This window comes from Filicampus tigris, chromosome 18, assembly GCF_054856515.1.
Source record: "Filicampus tigris isolate MCC_2025a chromosome 18, RoL_Ftig_1.0, whole genome shotgun sequence".
In the NCBI taxonomy this organism is placed as follows: Eukaryota; Metazoa; Chordata; class Actinopteri; order Syngnathiformes; family Syngnathidae; genus Filicampus; species Filicampus tigris.
Window position 1 is genome coordinate 6,822,501 of NC_141234.1, and position 15,537 is coordinate 6,838,037.

The window sequence follows — 15,537 nt, forward strand, 5'->3', positions numbered from 1 at the left end:
TCTAAGTAGTTTGGGGTGACAACATTGAGGAGAATGATCATTGGGAAACAATGTACAGTAAGATAAAACTATTAGTCAAAATACAAATACATCATAACGTAGGGGCAATATTCTAACACTGCCTTTTGCCATTTCAGCTATTCTATCCTTTTAGATTGTATAAACTAGCTGGTTATACAATTTGAGATGAAAGTCAAGAGTAGAGCTCAAAAGTAGCTGAGGACGGAGGGGAAAAGAGGGAAAAGGTAACATGATGGAGTAGACAGTAAGATGAAAGTGGTAAAAGAGTGAAAGGAAAGGTGAGCGGAGGGAAAAAAGCAGGGGCTACAATCCAAGAAATAGGGTCGTTATATGTGAGGAAAAGATAAAAGAAACTGCAATGCTGCTAAGTCATGAATGGGATAAGCGAAATATTAGCGATTCTTGTTTAAAGTTTAATAGCAAAATGTTGACTCCTCCCCAATATGTCACTGCATTCTATCTTTAGTGTGCCTTGAGTTAATATGATGTGCTATATTTATGTTTGTTAATTATGTTTGTCACGGCTATTATTATTATGCCAATCGACATGACTGCACTCTCTACTACAATGTGATCAACCAAGCAGTATTCACATTTCCATTAAAGTCATATTCATATTTATAGAGATTCTACAGAAAGGTATACCATCTACATGACTGCACTTTTTTTTTTTTAAATATGCATCGGCATTTTTACCACACGACCCCATTTATAAATGCAAGATTGATTTTTAATACATTTATACCTCACTAGTAAAAAGTACATCTATAACTAGCCCTTGAGTTATTTTCCCTACTACAAGTCTCCTGGCATTTCTATGGATTTTCTTTTATAGATCGATGTGCTTGAATAAGCTACAGAAGATGCATTTTTTAAATTGAGTTGCACAATGTAATAATGCTAAAAGTCAATGTAACATCCCTCCAATCACTTATTGCCCAAATAAGGAATTTAAGGTGGATAAAAACTCACATTGTTGTGTAAACGTACCCTGATTCTGCAGAGAAATATTCTGAAACCAAGAAAGACTAAAAAGAGAAAGTTGCATAGACTTTAAAAAGCAACAATGTAACCCATTAGTGTTCCTCAAAATCCTTCCACAGTTTCCTCTATTAGACATTTGACTAATGTGCCAATGCCTGCAATATTGGATTATGCAAACGAACCTTCCACCTGCAGGAAGCTTCACACATATTTAATGCCTCTTCATTTTGACACATTTCCAATATTTTGAGCTTCAAGTCATCAGATTAGGCAGATAACGCTCGGCGAGATACCTCAACGGTAAGAGGGTGACAGTACAGAGCGGCATATCTATCAGCGCTGACCCCAAGATGGATGGCGTACGCTGTGGGTATTATTACAGCTAATGGTTCATCTCAAGCGGCCATTACGCCGCCACGATCGCCCGCCGCCAACCCCCAGCCCCTCACTCCTCCCCAGTTTCGGAGGGAGTCGATTGGAGGAGCTGAAAAGTCAAGCCAGACGCATGGAATGCGTTTGCATTCGAGGAGTGGGACACAGACTCTAATATAGAGAATGAGACAGATTGAGTGAACAAGAGATAAGAGTCCATTTAATTTCTATTCAGGTCTGTCGCTTTCAGACCCGTTTGTAAAATGACCACTTCAAAAACACGCTGCTATTCAGGGGGTTTAGGGACTGAGCCCTGCCCTGAATAGTGAAAAAGGTTTCAGGGGGAAAAAAATAAATAGGGGAATTTGTGAAGAGCGAACCCTGCTTAGGCTGAGGATTATTGTGCACACAACGCAGGAGACTCCACACATAAAAAGTGTCCTTCCAGCTCTGAAAGGGTGTGGTGTACTCGAATTGAGCAACAAAACACAAAACGGTATCTCAACCAACAAAAACAAAGTCTGTTGTCGTATCAAGATTGACCTGTGAGAGGCAGCATAGAGTACCCTGATTATTGGAAAAATACAAAGAAGTAGTAGTAGAGGAAGAACTGCAAGTAGCAACTGGTAGCTTTTAGGTAACTGGATTGTGGTTGCAAACTCTTCATGTCATGAATGTGACGAATGATGTTGGAGAGATTCGACCAAACTCATTTTTTGCAATTGGAAATACTGAACAGGTTTAACATTTATGATCAGAGGAACCAATCGCTTTCCAAGCATATCTACAAAGCAAAACACTCAACACACCGCACGCCACATGATAATTACTCAGGGTCATTTCTTGGAAACACCCGAGACATTTGCAGACTTGATCACAAGGGAGGGGAAATTCTAAAATGTAGCTAAAATGTCAGTGTGGGCAATTTATTGAAAAACTTTGGAGAGGGGTTTTGTATGTGAGCATGTATTGACCGCAATTCTCATCGCCGTATGTTACCTGGTAGCGGGGAGGGTGCTAACTCTGGTGAAGAACACAGATGGCTCGACATCTACATGGACTCCGACAGACAGCTCCCTGTAGTAGCCCTCCACTTTGCCAGCACCCCCGGAGTACTTGAAACTGAGGACTGCCTCTAAAGTCTGCAAAAGGAGAACATGAAACTCAAATGTGCCAAAATAATAGACAGAGACTGTTTCAAAGAATATCAGCAAAGAGGGACTTTGTGTAATTGAGGTCAGATTAGAGGCAGCGTGTTGTCTTGCCATTCCATCACCCCAACCGGTGCTGCTTTTAAGACCGACGCATCAAAAGTCATTACAGTGAAAATAATAAAGGCACCGCAGCAGAGATATTGTGCTGTTTAATGAAATGGAAGTGCGCTATTACGGTGAGAATGCCTTGAGCGAAGAGGCCGGCGGTATGATTGGTGTCTCAAAGCCAGGATTTGGAATCAACATGTGGCTTCCTCAATTGTGAGCAGAGAGGATTGGGTGGGAATTGCTGGCTTTGCTCCATCGTGAACACACAGAGTCGTCTGTCGAGAGAGAGGAACAGCGACGATCCAGCCAAGTGGGCAAATGATAGGGAAATTAAAAGTGGCAGTTTATGGCGAGGGAGCGATAGCTGACTCAGGTAACAGGTCGAAGCGTGGCAAAAGGAGCGTCCAAGGTTCTGCTTTTCTTCCCAAGAACACACATCAGCCTAGCACATACTGCTGATTGAGGCACAAGCTGTTTCTTTGCAGTGAAAATTTCCCTGAATCCATCGCTCGTTTAAGAACTACAGAGTGGGAATCAGTTGAAGCCCGCTGGCTCAATGTCTTTTTCACCAATTAAAATGGAAGGAAAAAGGAACTGCACATTCAGTAAAGAGAGCAATGAGTTTGGGATGTGTGGAAAGAGTGAGTCTCGCAAAAGGTGACTTGATGGACACCTCATGATATATACTACTCACAAAGGTTTAGCGGCATTGGGCTTTAGGGTAACATTTCAGGATTAAAACAACAAAATGTACTGATGAGGTACAGGTACTGTTGCTATCTTCATGTTTCATGCCACAATATACAAGAGTATATTATATATAGTATAAATTTAAGTTATATACAATAGTGTCTGAGTGTGTGTAGCTTTAAAAGGCAAGGCCTGGTCTGGTGAGTGATGTGGGAGTCAGCGAATGAGAGTGTAGAGTTGGTTAACTGGCTAACTGTTAGCCAGTCTGCTAACAAACACGATGTTCTCAAAGTGATCGTCAGCAGGTTGTAAGAAATACAGAGAGACTCGAAGGGTTACAGAGAGGCATAGTAGTGGACATCCTTGGAAATATCCATGAATCAAAAACCTAATGACTTTCAAGGACTTATTCTCATACAAGCATGTCACAGACACGTTGTAAAGAAACATGGTTTGAAAAAGTAGAAATGTCGCTTTAAGCTTTTGCCTATCATATTTATAACCTTTTTGTGTTTTTTTCTGAGTTAGCCTCGGGACCATTTCCATAACTTACTTTTGTCAATGTGTTCAAGTGCAATGCATTTGAGTTTAAATATTTGTGGCATATTTACAACGTGCCAACCCGTGCAATGAATCTCTCTTTTGCCAGCACCTCACTTGACTTGGCTGTTGTTTCAGGGCCAAAAGTTCTATTTACACCCGCAAAAATGCGAGCAAAGCTGAAACCAAGTGATGGCGTCTGTTTAACCCCCCCCCAAAGATGGAGGGCGGCCCTCCACCATTCAAAAACCACAAACAGCGCCAAGCAGCCAGATTCAAACCACCTAAACCTATCTGTCGCTGAAATCTTTAATAACAATGCCCTTTCAGAACCACATTTTAACACTATTTGCACAGTGGCAGAGAAAAGTGCCTAGGTCGATAACGGGCTGCAAATATTTCATGGGATGAAACCGAAAGTGTTTGTCAATTTGACACCAGTGTCTCTGCCAATGTTTTCCCCAATACTTTCTCAACATTTGATAGAAATTCTAGCACCGGGAAAGTAAGTAGAGTATAATTTGCAGGCAGCAGGCGACGGGAGCTGTGTGATTTGGCGGCTGCCTGTATGGCACTAATGGCCTCAGCATGAGTCTCCAGAGGACTAGCGATTTTCTCAGAGACGCTGGCAAACACTGATTCCCATATCCCTTTTGCCGACTGCAACAGACTTACAGTTCCTCATCTGTTCAAACCTCCTCCCCGCTCCCTCGCTGTCAGCTCTCCAGCTCTTCAGGAACCCCTTTTCAATCACACCAGACTGAGAAATGCCCCCACGGTAATAAGCTGACGGTGGCAGAAACGAGTGTGTCGCAGGGCGAAGCAAAATCAAACAGCCCGACCACGTACGCAGGTCAAAGAGATTAGGGTAACAGTTTGTTTGGCACACTGCCCTGCATTAAAAGTTTGGGGTTTTTTTAACTACAACTGTGTATCTCGCTCCCGAATCGCTATTAGTCTGATCCTTTTGCGCAGAGGCTTCAAACATAAAATAGTATACAGTAATCTCTCTCTATTCTCAAAGGATAATATAGATGCCCCCTACAAATGTTTTGTAACAGCTTAAACCGTAAATATGCCATAAAGTATACCCCAAAACACTGTCATTTTAAACTCAAAATAAATGGCTTACAGTTGATTTGACTTTGAAAAAAAAAAAAAAAAACGCACTGAAAGTGCACATGAACATGCGGCCAAGACTTTTAGGACTGTTAGCTGTACACCTGTACACATTCCACAGACATACTGTGCTGGTATTCTTGAAATTCTGATTGTCCTTCCACACACTCCACTACTACCAACACATACTGTTACAGAGTCAGCAAAGTTTAATTGGCAATAAAAGTACTGCATTAAGTTGGTACAAAACGTAGCACTTCAGCAACATGTTATCTCGTGACAGCAGAACTTGACTCCATTAGGCTATATAATGCTCGTAAAAAGCCATACAAAAGTACAGCCACAATCGCTCTATGTGGAAGTTTGAGACAGCTAGCGCTTGCCAAATTGGCCGTCAAAATAAAAGGCTAGCTTGATCTTTACTTGCGAGCGCTGCCATACATCACCTGCATCCATAAATACCAGCGACTTCTCAGGGACTGTGCTGATTTAGAGGGCCTGACACAAAAAATGACAAGTGTGTGGCGGGATTAAGGAGTCCACACTTCCAATTTGTCTTGCAGGACGAGGTAAACGATCATTTCGTGGGAATCAGTATGATGGTGAAATGGAAAACATCTGCGATGGCATTTGGGTGTTTTTTTGAGTGAAATTAGGATGCCAAAAAAATACACCCCTATGAAGGCAATGCTAGCTTTGGAGGAACATGTTTTGCCATCCTTATCTCTTTTGTACTATGTTTTCTAGACCCCCTCGTTATCACACAAGCTAATGGCGATAACTACTTGCCAACAGCCTCGTTTTCCACACGTTGATAAGGCAGAAACCTCCCTATCTCAATGCAAACAGCTAAACTAGAATTGGTCCTAAGCCTCTATTTGTTGGATTCTATCTTTTTTTTTTTCTTTGCAAGGTCGATGCCAACATATTTCTTTACCCCCCGACTTCTTGCAAGTGAATCCTGTGTACCTAATTGTCCATAAAATAAGGCCTGAACCCTACTTAGGATAAATCTGCTCAGTAGCAGGCAAGCAAGCCGCCAGCCAGGAGAGATATTTAGTCATGTTGCGATGCTGGCCCCTGTGGAAAACCTGAGCGATGACTTGAGGGTATTCGGAGGCAATATAGGTATCTGGAGTACTGATGGGACCGCATCTCATGTGTACACCGGGTGTCAATCACTGAACCAATCAGCTCACCCCTCCAGGGTGCCTTCTTGAGATACAACAGTGTGAAGTTGAGAAGAAAACATCCTGTTGACAGCACTCTGTTGCCCTGTGTGGGAGAGGGAACGTTTTCAACAACCACATTACCCCATTGGATGCCATTAATTTGAAATCCATCCCTGAAAAAAAACTACTCTTACCCTCTTGATCTACGGTCTGCCTGCCAGCTTTAGGACTTCTAAGAATACTTTAGTAACAAACAAACTCCCCTCCAATAATATTGAAACAATGAAGCAGATTCTTAAAAGGGGAAGTCAAACCAAAGATATTTTTTCAAGAATGTTCTATGTAGGCCCACTAGTTGAAACAAGGCATTCTGATTATTATTGCCTTTGTGGAATAAGAGTTAATCCCCCTCCCCCGTTTCTAGCCATCTCAGGGGGCGACCGTTTTGTCATTTCTGTCGACTGAAAATGACATCACAGTTGCTCAGGGCTCAGGTAACAACCAATCAGAGTTCACCTGTTTCCTGAAGCTGAGCCATGATTGGTCATTAGCTGAGCCCTCATCATCTGTGATGTCATTTTCAGTCGACAAAAGTGACAAAATGGCCGCCCCCTGAAATGACTAAAAACGGGTGCATTTTGCTGCTTAACTCATAATCCTCAAATGCAACATTAATCAGAATGCCTTGTTTCAACTAGTGGGCCTGCATAGAAGATATTAAAAAAATGTTTGGGTTGACTTCACTTTAATGTAGACTCGAAAGTGTCTGGGATTGTCTGAATCCCGGCTTTTCATTTTCAGCTACATTGAAACCCAATTATTTGCAGTACTCCTTTGTGGACCTTATCCTTACTCTCTTGCTCCTTCTGTCATGACCTAAGATGCCACACGATGCTGACAAAACACTCCTAAGAAAATAGCAATTGTGCTTAAGTGCCACATCTCCACTTTTGTAGGATCTTCATATGTCAGGGAGTCAAGTTTAGTCTGGGTTGTTAGTGGAAGTTACGGAGTATCTTTTTTCCTCTGTTGAGTGGCTATTAAAAAATTCAAGCTAACACACAAGTGAAGTCTCGTAACTGCTCATCTCACTCCCTTTTGAGCTCTGTTAAAAAAAAATAAATAAATACCCTCAACAAATGCCAATCAATCAGCAACAACCACAAAAGGCAAAAGTTCAACTCTTCATCAATTCTGTGCAACTCTAGCATAAACCTTACACTGGGAGGTGATCATTGTGTTAAGCACTATGATGCTAGTTTCAGTCAACACCAAGAAAAAAAGCCTTGGGGTATTCTGATATCCACTCCAAAATTGCTGACCCTACACTTTTCGCCTTGAAGATACAGGCGGAAAATGAAAAGTTGTTTTCAAGTACCCCGAGACACGCAAGCGAGCACAGCCTCTATTCATGTTTGACTCAAGGCAAACATCAAACCCTTGGGTGCCTCAAACAGGGAAGCGTACTTTTATGTCACGCTACGCACTTTTATGTCATGCTGTGGTTGTACTGTATGTACTATATTTTGACAGTCAGGAGTTAAAAGTTAAGATGTCAGTTTTCAAACGTAAGGAGTAAAAGTCATCCGAAAAAAGTCATCAGAAAAAAAAAAAAAAAACAGTACACGTAAAGTACATATACCTTAGGGAATCTACACTACTTAAGTACAGCTACGAAGTATTTGCACTTTGTTACTTCTCACCACTGGACAAATGGAGCTGAAAGCCGAGAGTCCAAAAGCTTGAAATGACGAATTACAACTTAACACACCAGCGGACATTTGTGCCAGACATTTTTTTTTTATCCTTTCAAACTGTGTATTAACTTTACTGTCCACACACAAGCAAGCAGACATCACCAGCAATTACTTATCAAGTAAGAACGCAAGTGTAATGGATGGCGCAGCATGGTGGCATCCAAATATCCTGTTCTGGGTGACTGCTATACGGTCGGACAGCGATTCAGTCATGGAGGGCGGCGGCATATGGAAGCGCGCTCGACCAGGCTGACTGGATTTCACACATGAGTTCAAGGCTAGTAAGTATGATGAAATGCTTGACTCTCTATTAATTACATGCTGGCAGGCTAGCATACGGCTGCTGCAGGCAACGCATTGCTAGAGGAGTCAACAAAGCAAACTTTATCAAGATTCACGATGGTGCTGGTTTAGTACCCGTACAGAGTGCAAGGCAATGGATCCTAATGATTAAAAATAAATAAATAATAATAGTAAGCTATTCTTGGATCTGTGACCTCATCCAAGCATTACAGTATCAATCCAAAAATTAAGTGGGAATAAAAATTAGGACGCATGCCTAAAATGACACCACTTGAGTTTATTTCCAGTATCTGTGCAAAGTAATAGGTTAGAATTAGAATAGGAAAATTTAGGTCCAAACTATGCTGTTGAAGTACCTCATTTGGGGGATTTTTTTTTTAAATTAATCAAACCACACCAAGCCTACCCCTTGACCGGACAAGAAGCATTTACTACTTTTTTTAACAGGTCTTGGAGCCATGAATATTGCAATAAATATTTTTGGTAGTCATTTTGATTAAAAATTACAGCTAACAAAACCCCCCAAATTCGACACACAAAAAATTAAATAAAACATATGGTAAGAAAATTGATGCTCTTCAACAACAGTCTCATTAAAAAAAATGCTGTAACCTCATAAAAACTGAATACGGCAAATGCAATAATTTTGGGGGGCTCATGTTACGATCTCAAGTAAAAAGACACAAAATCGGAAAGGAATCCAAATAAAACTGTGACCCCCCCCAAGATCCCCCAGGCGGGAACAACTTTCGATTGGATAGTTCTTCGATGCCACAATCACTTCAAACGCTGATATTTTTTTGTTATTTTAACAAGGCTAACATTCAAATCAAAAAGAGTTCTCCAATAACAGTTGCACTCCGACTAGTTTGTTTCGCTGCACCTCATGAAAAAAATGCTTCAGCACCCTGAAAGAGCTGCACGTTACACGAATGATGATCAATTAAAAAATATTTTGAAAAAAAAAAAAACATCTATGGAGCAGATTCATTTGGCCGTAATTTTGTCACGACAGGTCAACGGGTGCAGGATGTATGATGCCTGCTTGTTTTCTCCGCGTTTATGAGAACAGATAAAATTTAGTAGCTGTGTGCTTAAGAAGGGAATTCACAGTAGATGTCTTCAAGGGGAGCCGACCAGAAAAAGTGCAGTAAAAGTTGTCGTAAACACGTCGTTCTCAAATTGAGCTCCGGGAACCGAAGAGGGTCCAAGAGCTTGGGGCTCCGCAAAATACATTACACAAATATGACATGGCTTTATCAGTAAGGTGTAAAATAACAGGACTGAACCCGAAAAAATACGTCATACCTACCACACCTCATAACATTGCAACTTTTTCTATTTAGAAAAAAAACATCACAACTTTTTAATTTTTTTTTTAGATTAACAGATTAGTAGATTCAGATTAAAGATTTAGATGCCAGTGGTTCAGCCACATCACTCCCGTTCTGCCATTCTTGCAATTGGTTCCCTGTTCATTTTAAGATTGAGTACAACACTGTTTAGAGTTAGTTACAGATTCCCCCCCTACCCCCCCACCCCCAATGGTATGCCCCTCCATGCTTGGTGGATTATGTGTCTTTTGATTGGTCATTCCTAACTTGCTTGGTTTTGTAAATTTGTTTGGTTTGTCAAAAAAACACTTTTAGAAACCATTTATAGGGATGTAATGGTTCACTCAAGCCCTGATTCGATTTGCAGTTCCCAATTTAGATTCAATTTTTAAAAATCGTTTTAAGCGAATGAATGACTCATTTCAAGACCAAAAGATGGTTTTATTTTAACATCTGCACTTTGTCCTTGTTACAAGCAGTAACTTTTTGTAATTACAAAAAATTAAAATTAGCTAATAATTTTGACTGTGTAACTACATTTTGTTTTACCGGTGAATTGTTAGTGCCAGAACTAAACATTGAAATAATTAAATGTACAATAGATTTGACTGTTATCATTGATAATCTTTTTATGATCAAAATTTCAATATCGATTCTTTTGGGTTTTTTTATATCGATGCATAATTTAATCAGTTTAAATTGGTTTTAAATCGATTTGCGATGAATTGTAACATCCCTAACTATTAAGTCATATTGACTGAAAAGTAATAATAAACGATAATTATGATCTGTGTCTGGCACCATCTTATGCCTCTAATTTGATATACAAGAACACCCCCACATAATAAATGTTGTTGGTTGGAAGTTTTAACTTCCAAGTTAACTCTGGAATGTAAAATATGTAATGTAAAATGTTCCCCTATTTTATATACACTACGCTATTCTATACCTATGTGAAGCACTTTTGTGTCCTCTCTGTGAAAAGTGCCATAAAAGTAAAATGTACTTCCTTACTTCAGTTGGTTATGGGATTACGAGTGTGTCCTTGGTAAAATGTCTCCCCTCTAAGGTAACCCTGGAGCCAAAAAGTTGTGGAATTAACCAATAATATGGCAAACACATCAAGAATCGCTGTGTTAAACCAAGAGGGATTCAAGACAATGCTTGAACTAATCAGTGTGAAACAGCGGAGATTTACAATGGAGCGAATAACGAGACAACGAGGAGCAGGTTTAAGACATGAGAATGAGCGGGGCAACAAAGGGTCCATGATAGCCGTCAGGTGCAATGAACGAGACACACAGCACCCAAGGGAGGCACTCAACCACATAAAACAAGATGTTATTGGCTTCCTACAGGTGCATGTGATATGAAAAAAAAAAAAAAGATGTCCAGAAACAAAGTCTCCAACTGGAAATATCCTAATTCCTAACAGGACAGTAACTCTCGTTTTGCCAGGATGAAATGGGCCCCCCGGCTCGCTGCGAGCACGCTCTATGAATTTGATGGAAAATGCTGCGCTGACTCTCCGCCAATGCGGGTATGACAAAGCGAGCCAACAGGTTTGCTGACTCACCGAGGAAGTCAAGTGCACCAATTTCAGAATTCACTCAAACATTAGCAAACCCATCTTTTATTGTATTCCAAAGGTTCAAATTGACAATCTAAGTGGAAGTGGGACTCCTCCAGGAAACCACTCAACATTTGCAGTCAAAAGGAAATGCAACATAGTGATTAATACACTGCAATTATCATCAAGAGGAAGAACGAAGAAGAAAGAAAGAAAGGCCTATAATTGCATATGGTGTCAAACAGCTACTCAGCGTTGGAGAACGCAAGGTAAGAAAGCTAACACGGCTAACACGGGGTAAGAAAGCTAACACGGCTTTGCGCTAGTGAGCGCTTTGTGACATGCGAAAAGGCTGAACGACAAATCTGCCAAAATCCCGATCCTCCCCCACCGAGGGATTCCACAATCAAAAGATTGTTTGTGATGGGTTCTCGGCACTACGCGTCTCATCTAACCTCTCACTTTACGTCACTCATGGCCTGTCGTCATTTATCGCCGCCACGTGGGGGATGTGCTTTATGTTGAGGCAACCTCATTTACAGGCTGCAGTGCGCTGATAAAGTGGTGAAGGTGGAAGCGGCACGGATGGCGTTTGTAGCCTTCAAACACATCCAAGAGTATCAATCCATCCTGTAGTGCTTGACCTCCTCGAAGTTTGCAAGTGAGCCGGAGCCGATCTCAGCCAACCATGGAATGGTTGCCAATCAACTGCAGGACACATGGACAAACCATTTACTTGGACATGCATGGACAGTTTAGAGTCTTCCATGTGTGTTTTAGGGAAGAAGCCTAAGTATCTGAAGGAAACCAACACGAACAAGAACAACTCCAAACTGGAAGGCCCGAGTAGAACCTCACAACTGTGATGTAGATGTGCTAATCACTAATTCACCATAAAGTTGCATTAACTACGGATGAACAGTTTATAAGGGGAAGTGAATCAAATGACCTTTGTCACCTATGAAATCTAAAAATGAAAAGAAAAAACCTTATGATAAATCGTAACAACATCCTGGCTAAACTCGACAAGGTACAGATTTATCTGGTGATATTTGCAAGAGCGCCATAAGAACAGAATTTGGCTCTTGTATCGAGATAATCCCTCGCAAAGGATACATACGGGGGCAGCCATGACACAAAAAAAGAAACGTGAATAAGTGATACGGTCATACCCAACTGGATTGGAAAATCGCAAGAACCTGACAGTTGGTGTACAGAGCAACGGAAAACTGTGACTACGGTTGGAGGCTTCACATATAGTAAATACAGCACTACTGTATCACTTATTAAACCGTAAAACCATGACACGGTCAATAAAGACTCGGCTTCTAAGAGAGGAAGTCAATTAGATTAAAAATAGAGTATTGTTGTAAGACAATACAGCACATGTATACTACTGTATTTGTATAGCCTACTGACGGTGCAGTGGTTGTCTGGGTCTAGCTAGTTTAAAAGCAGGAAATGTATTTTTTCGTGTGAGAGCCCATTTTTGCATTTTTGATTATTGCATCCGCAAGGTTGCAACTACGTCCAGAACCAGTCGCTGGCTGTTGGCCATTCAAGAAAACCACTTGCCGAACCCCAGACACTGCGCCACAGTTCAGTCAGGCACGGCGTAATGTGCACACAACTCTCCGTGACATCACAACCCAGTCTAAACTTAGCTCCTCCCAAAAACACTCGTCTGGCTAATAAACCTTGGTTGTTGAACAAAAAGCTCCTTGCCAGAAGTAATAAAGTGTCTTATGGGAATCATACCGCTCACAGGATGTGGATCCCGTGACCCCGCCGATGATGACCACGCCTTTCGATTCGTCTCAATTGCCCCGACTCACATTTCCGGGCAAAGCGCGGCCCGCTCGGCAGCAGTAAACTTTCCGAGACCTGACGGCGAGGGCTAAAAATAGACGCCGTTTGACAGATTGCCGCGTGCTGCGCCGAGCTTGCCGCCACAAGAGGATGGATGGTTTATTTAGTCCGTGTGTTGTCCCCCAAGGCGTCGGTGGAGACAGTTGTGTTAAATAAGGCCAAATCTTTCACTGGAGGAGGCGTTTGTCAGCAGCTTGGGATGGAAAAGGACAGCGAGGCGGCACCGTAATATAGGACCACGCTGAGAAACTCCGATAAGGCTTTAAAACTTTTTGCAATGCTTCACGTCTTTTTTGTCTGGATGGTAGCGAGGGCACAGTTGCTGCAACACAGTTTCATAAATAATGCATGATCATTGAGCCCATTCACAACCTGTGGAGTGTTTTTTTTTTGTTTGTTTTTTTTCCCTGCTCAATTTGCTTCTCATTTTCCCTGGACCGTGTCCACAACAACTCTACACAATTTATGAAGCAACAACTATCGCAAACGCACCCTCTAAATCCCAAGCGGAGGATGAAGCAACAACAACAGAGACTGTTTTAGTTCTTTGTTTTTTAAAGGTTGGGCCATTATAGGATGGATTTAAGTCTTAGGATTTGCCATCTGCATGGGTTTGTATGTATTTGTTAGCTTGCAAGCAACTTCCTGGCTACAGACTTATCTTTATTAAATGGGCATTTTAATGATAGATAGGTGTTCCTTAAAAGAGAGGCAGATACATTATTAATAGAAAACCTTAACAACATGTATATTATTTCAGGTTGTTTCAGACCAGGTCTTATTTTGTGGCGCATGTGTAGTTTCGTAGGTTGTATCGAACAACAAAATTCTACACCTGGGCCAAACTTGACATCGTAGCAGTATCCTCTATTGATTTTGCTGCTGATGAATGTTTTTGTTGTCTTTTACGCCCGTCGAGGGATTTGGTCTGTTGTTTGAGTGACTAATTTAAGGCCACTCCTACCACATTCAACGACAAACGATAAATATGAGCATTAGGACTAGATAATGTGAATTACATGGCCTTTTTTTTCTGTGCTACTTCAGGCAGGATTGCTGATGGTTCCGCTCACTTCAATATGTTCAATGTTACAAACATTGAACAGCAGATTTAAGGATTATGTATTTTGTTTCGGGGTTTTTTAAGATATAAGTAAGGCCTTAAAACTTTAGATCAAGGATAAAGGGTCATGTAATTACTTTTTAAAATTTGAATAGGAATATGAGATCTTAAGGGGCAACCATTACTAACATTTTAACTATTTACAGCAGGGCCTTGTCCCTATCACTGTACATTTTTGTTTGATGGCATGCCGTGATATTTTTCTAATGTAAAATATGTGCCATGGCTCAATAAAGGCAGCACTGCTCTGTGGTGTGAGCAACAGGTAAGTCGTGTACTATGTTGGGGAAAAAAAGCAATACAGAAAGGATTGAAAAGGTGAAAGCCTTCACTGAGCTACACCAGCCAGAGAGTAAAGCTTCATCTTGAAAAGCGAAGGCTGTTTCAAAGTCAAAACTACACCCTGATGATGATAAACAAGCCAAAGGACATGGGGGGGAAGAGGAAGTGGTTTTAATCCCGAGCCAAGAAAGAGAACGTCATTTGGTCGCAAAGATGGAGGATCACATTTGGGCAGACAGCTGTGGCAGTTATAAATATCGTTATCACAAGCTGGGATCGGGGAGCTGAAGCGCCGTCTGCGGCACTCGCCAGCTAATAATAGCACTCAGGCTGGCTGGCTGTGAGGCAGGCAGGGGGACCAAGACGACACTGTCCTTTCTTTTTTTTTTCCCCCTCCCTCACACAATGTGATTAGCGCGAAAGGAGCTCTGCTCGCCCACCGCAACCATCAGACACATGTTATATTCAAATCCGATGCAGATGTTGTCTGTGGCGGTGACAAACCCATAAAATAAACCAAAATCAGATCGCTTCCGGCCATCTCGTTTGGGGACAAGATAATTGTCCATTTCTCATTATGCTCGGTGCCAACAGCGGCAGCGGTACTTTCAATCAAATAGCCGATAATTGTTGCAAACAAACATTTGCTTTAACGATATTGTGAAAAGAAAATTTACCGGTTGGTATTCAGGCTACTCTACAGATTGACGTTCTATGACGTTCTATCTAATACATTAGCTTAGCGTTAAGACAGCTGACCTTTATTAGACAAAATTACAGTTCACGGTTTGGTTGAATATTTTGGTGTTTCAATATACAATGTTTCGTTCTCTTATGTGTCAGTTTCAGAGTGTATGTAAAGTGGGAATGAAAAAGCTAGAAGCTTTGAGAACTGTGCACGCAAAAATGTGACACCAGGCACAAAGGAATACTTCAAAAAGTGTGTTTAAATTGCTTGAAGTGTGGTTTTTATGTTTAAATTTGTTTATAAAAGATTATTAAACAGAAGGTCTCTGTGGGATATACTGTAGAGTTGTTAGATGTGTATATTTTTGGATTTGAACATTTACTTCTTTGGTCCTATTTCTTTTAGTTTTTACTCTGGCCAGTATGCAACATTCAAATGTATGCCTGGTTAA

General features: G+C 41.1%; 1 protein-coding gene across 5 annotated transcripts in view; it reads right to left on the reverse strand.

Moving 5' to 3' along the window:
* Positions 1-15,537, reverse strand: part of trappc9 (trafficking protein particle complex subunit 9) — a 117,177-nt gene that overhangs the window by 59,291 nt on the left and 42,349 nt on the right. For all 5 annotated transcript variants that reach the window (XM_086015133.1, XM_086015131.1, XM_086015132.1 and 2 more), the window contains one exon: positions 2,377-2,519. In XM_086015133.1, coding sequence (XP_085871259.1) covers positions 2,377-2,519 — 143 coding nt within the window. The remainder of the gene's footprint in view (positions 1-2,376; positions 2,520-15,537) is intronic.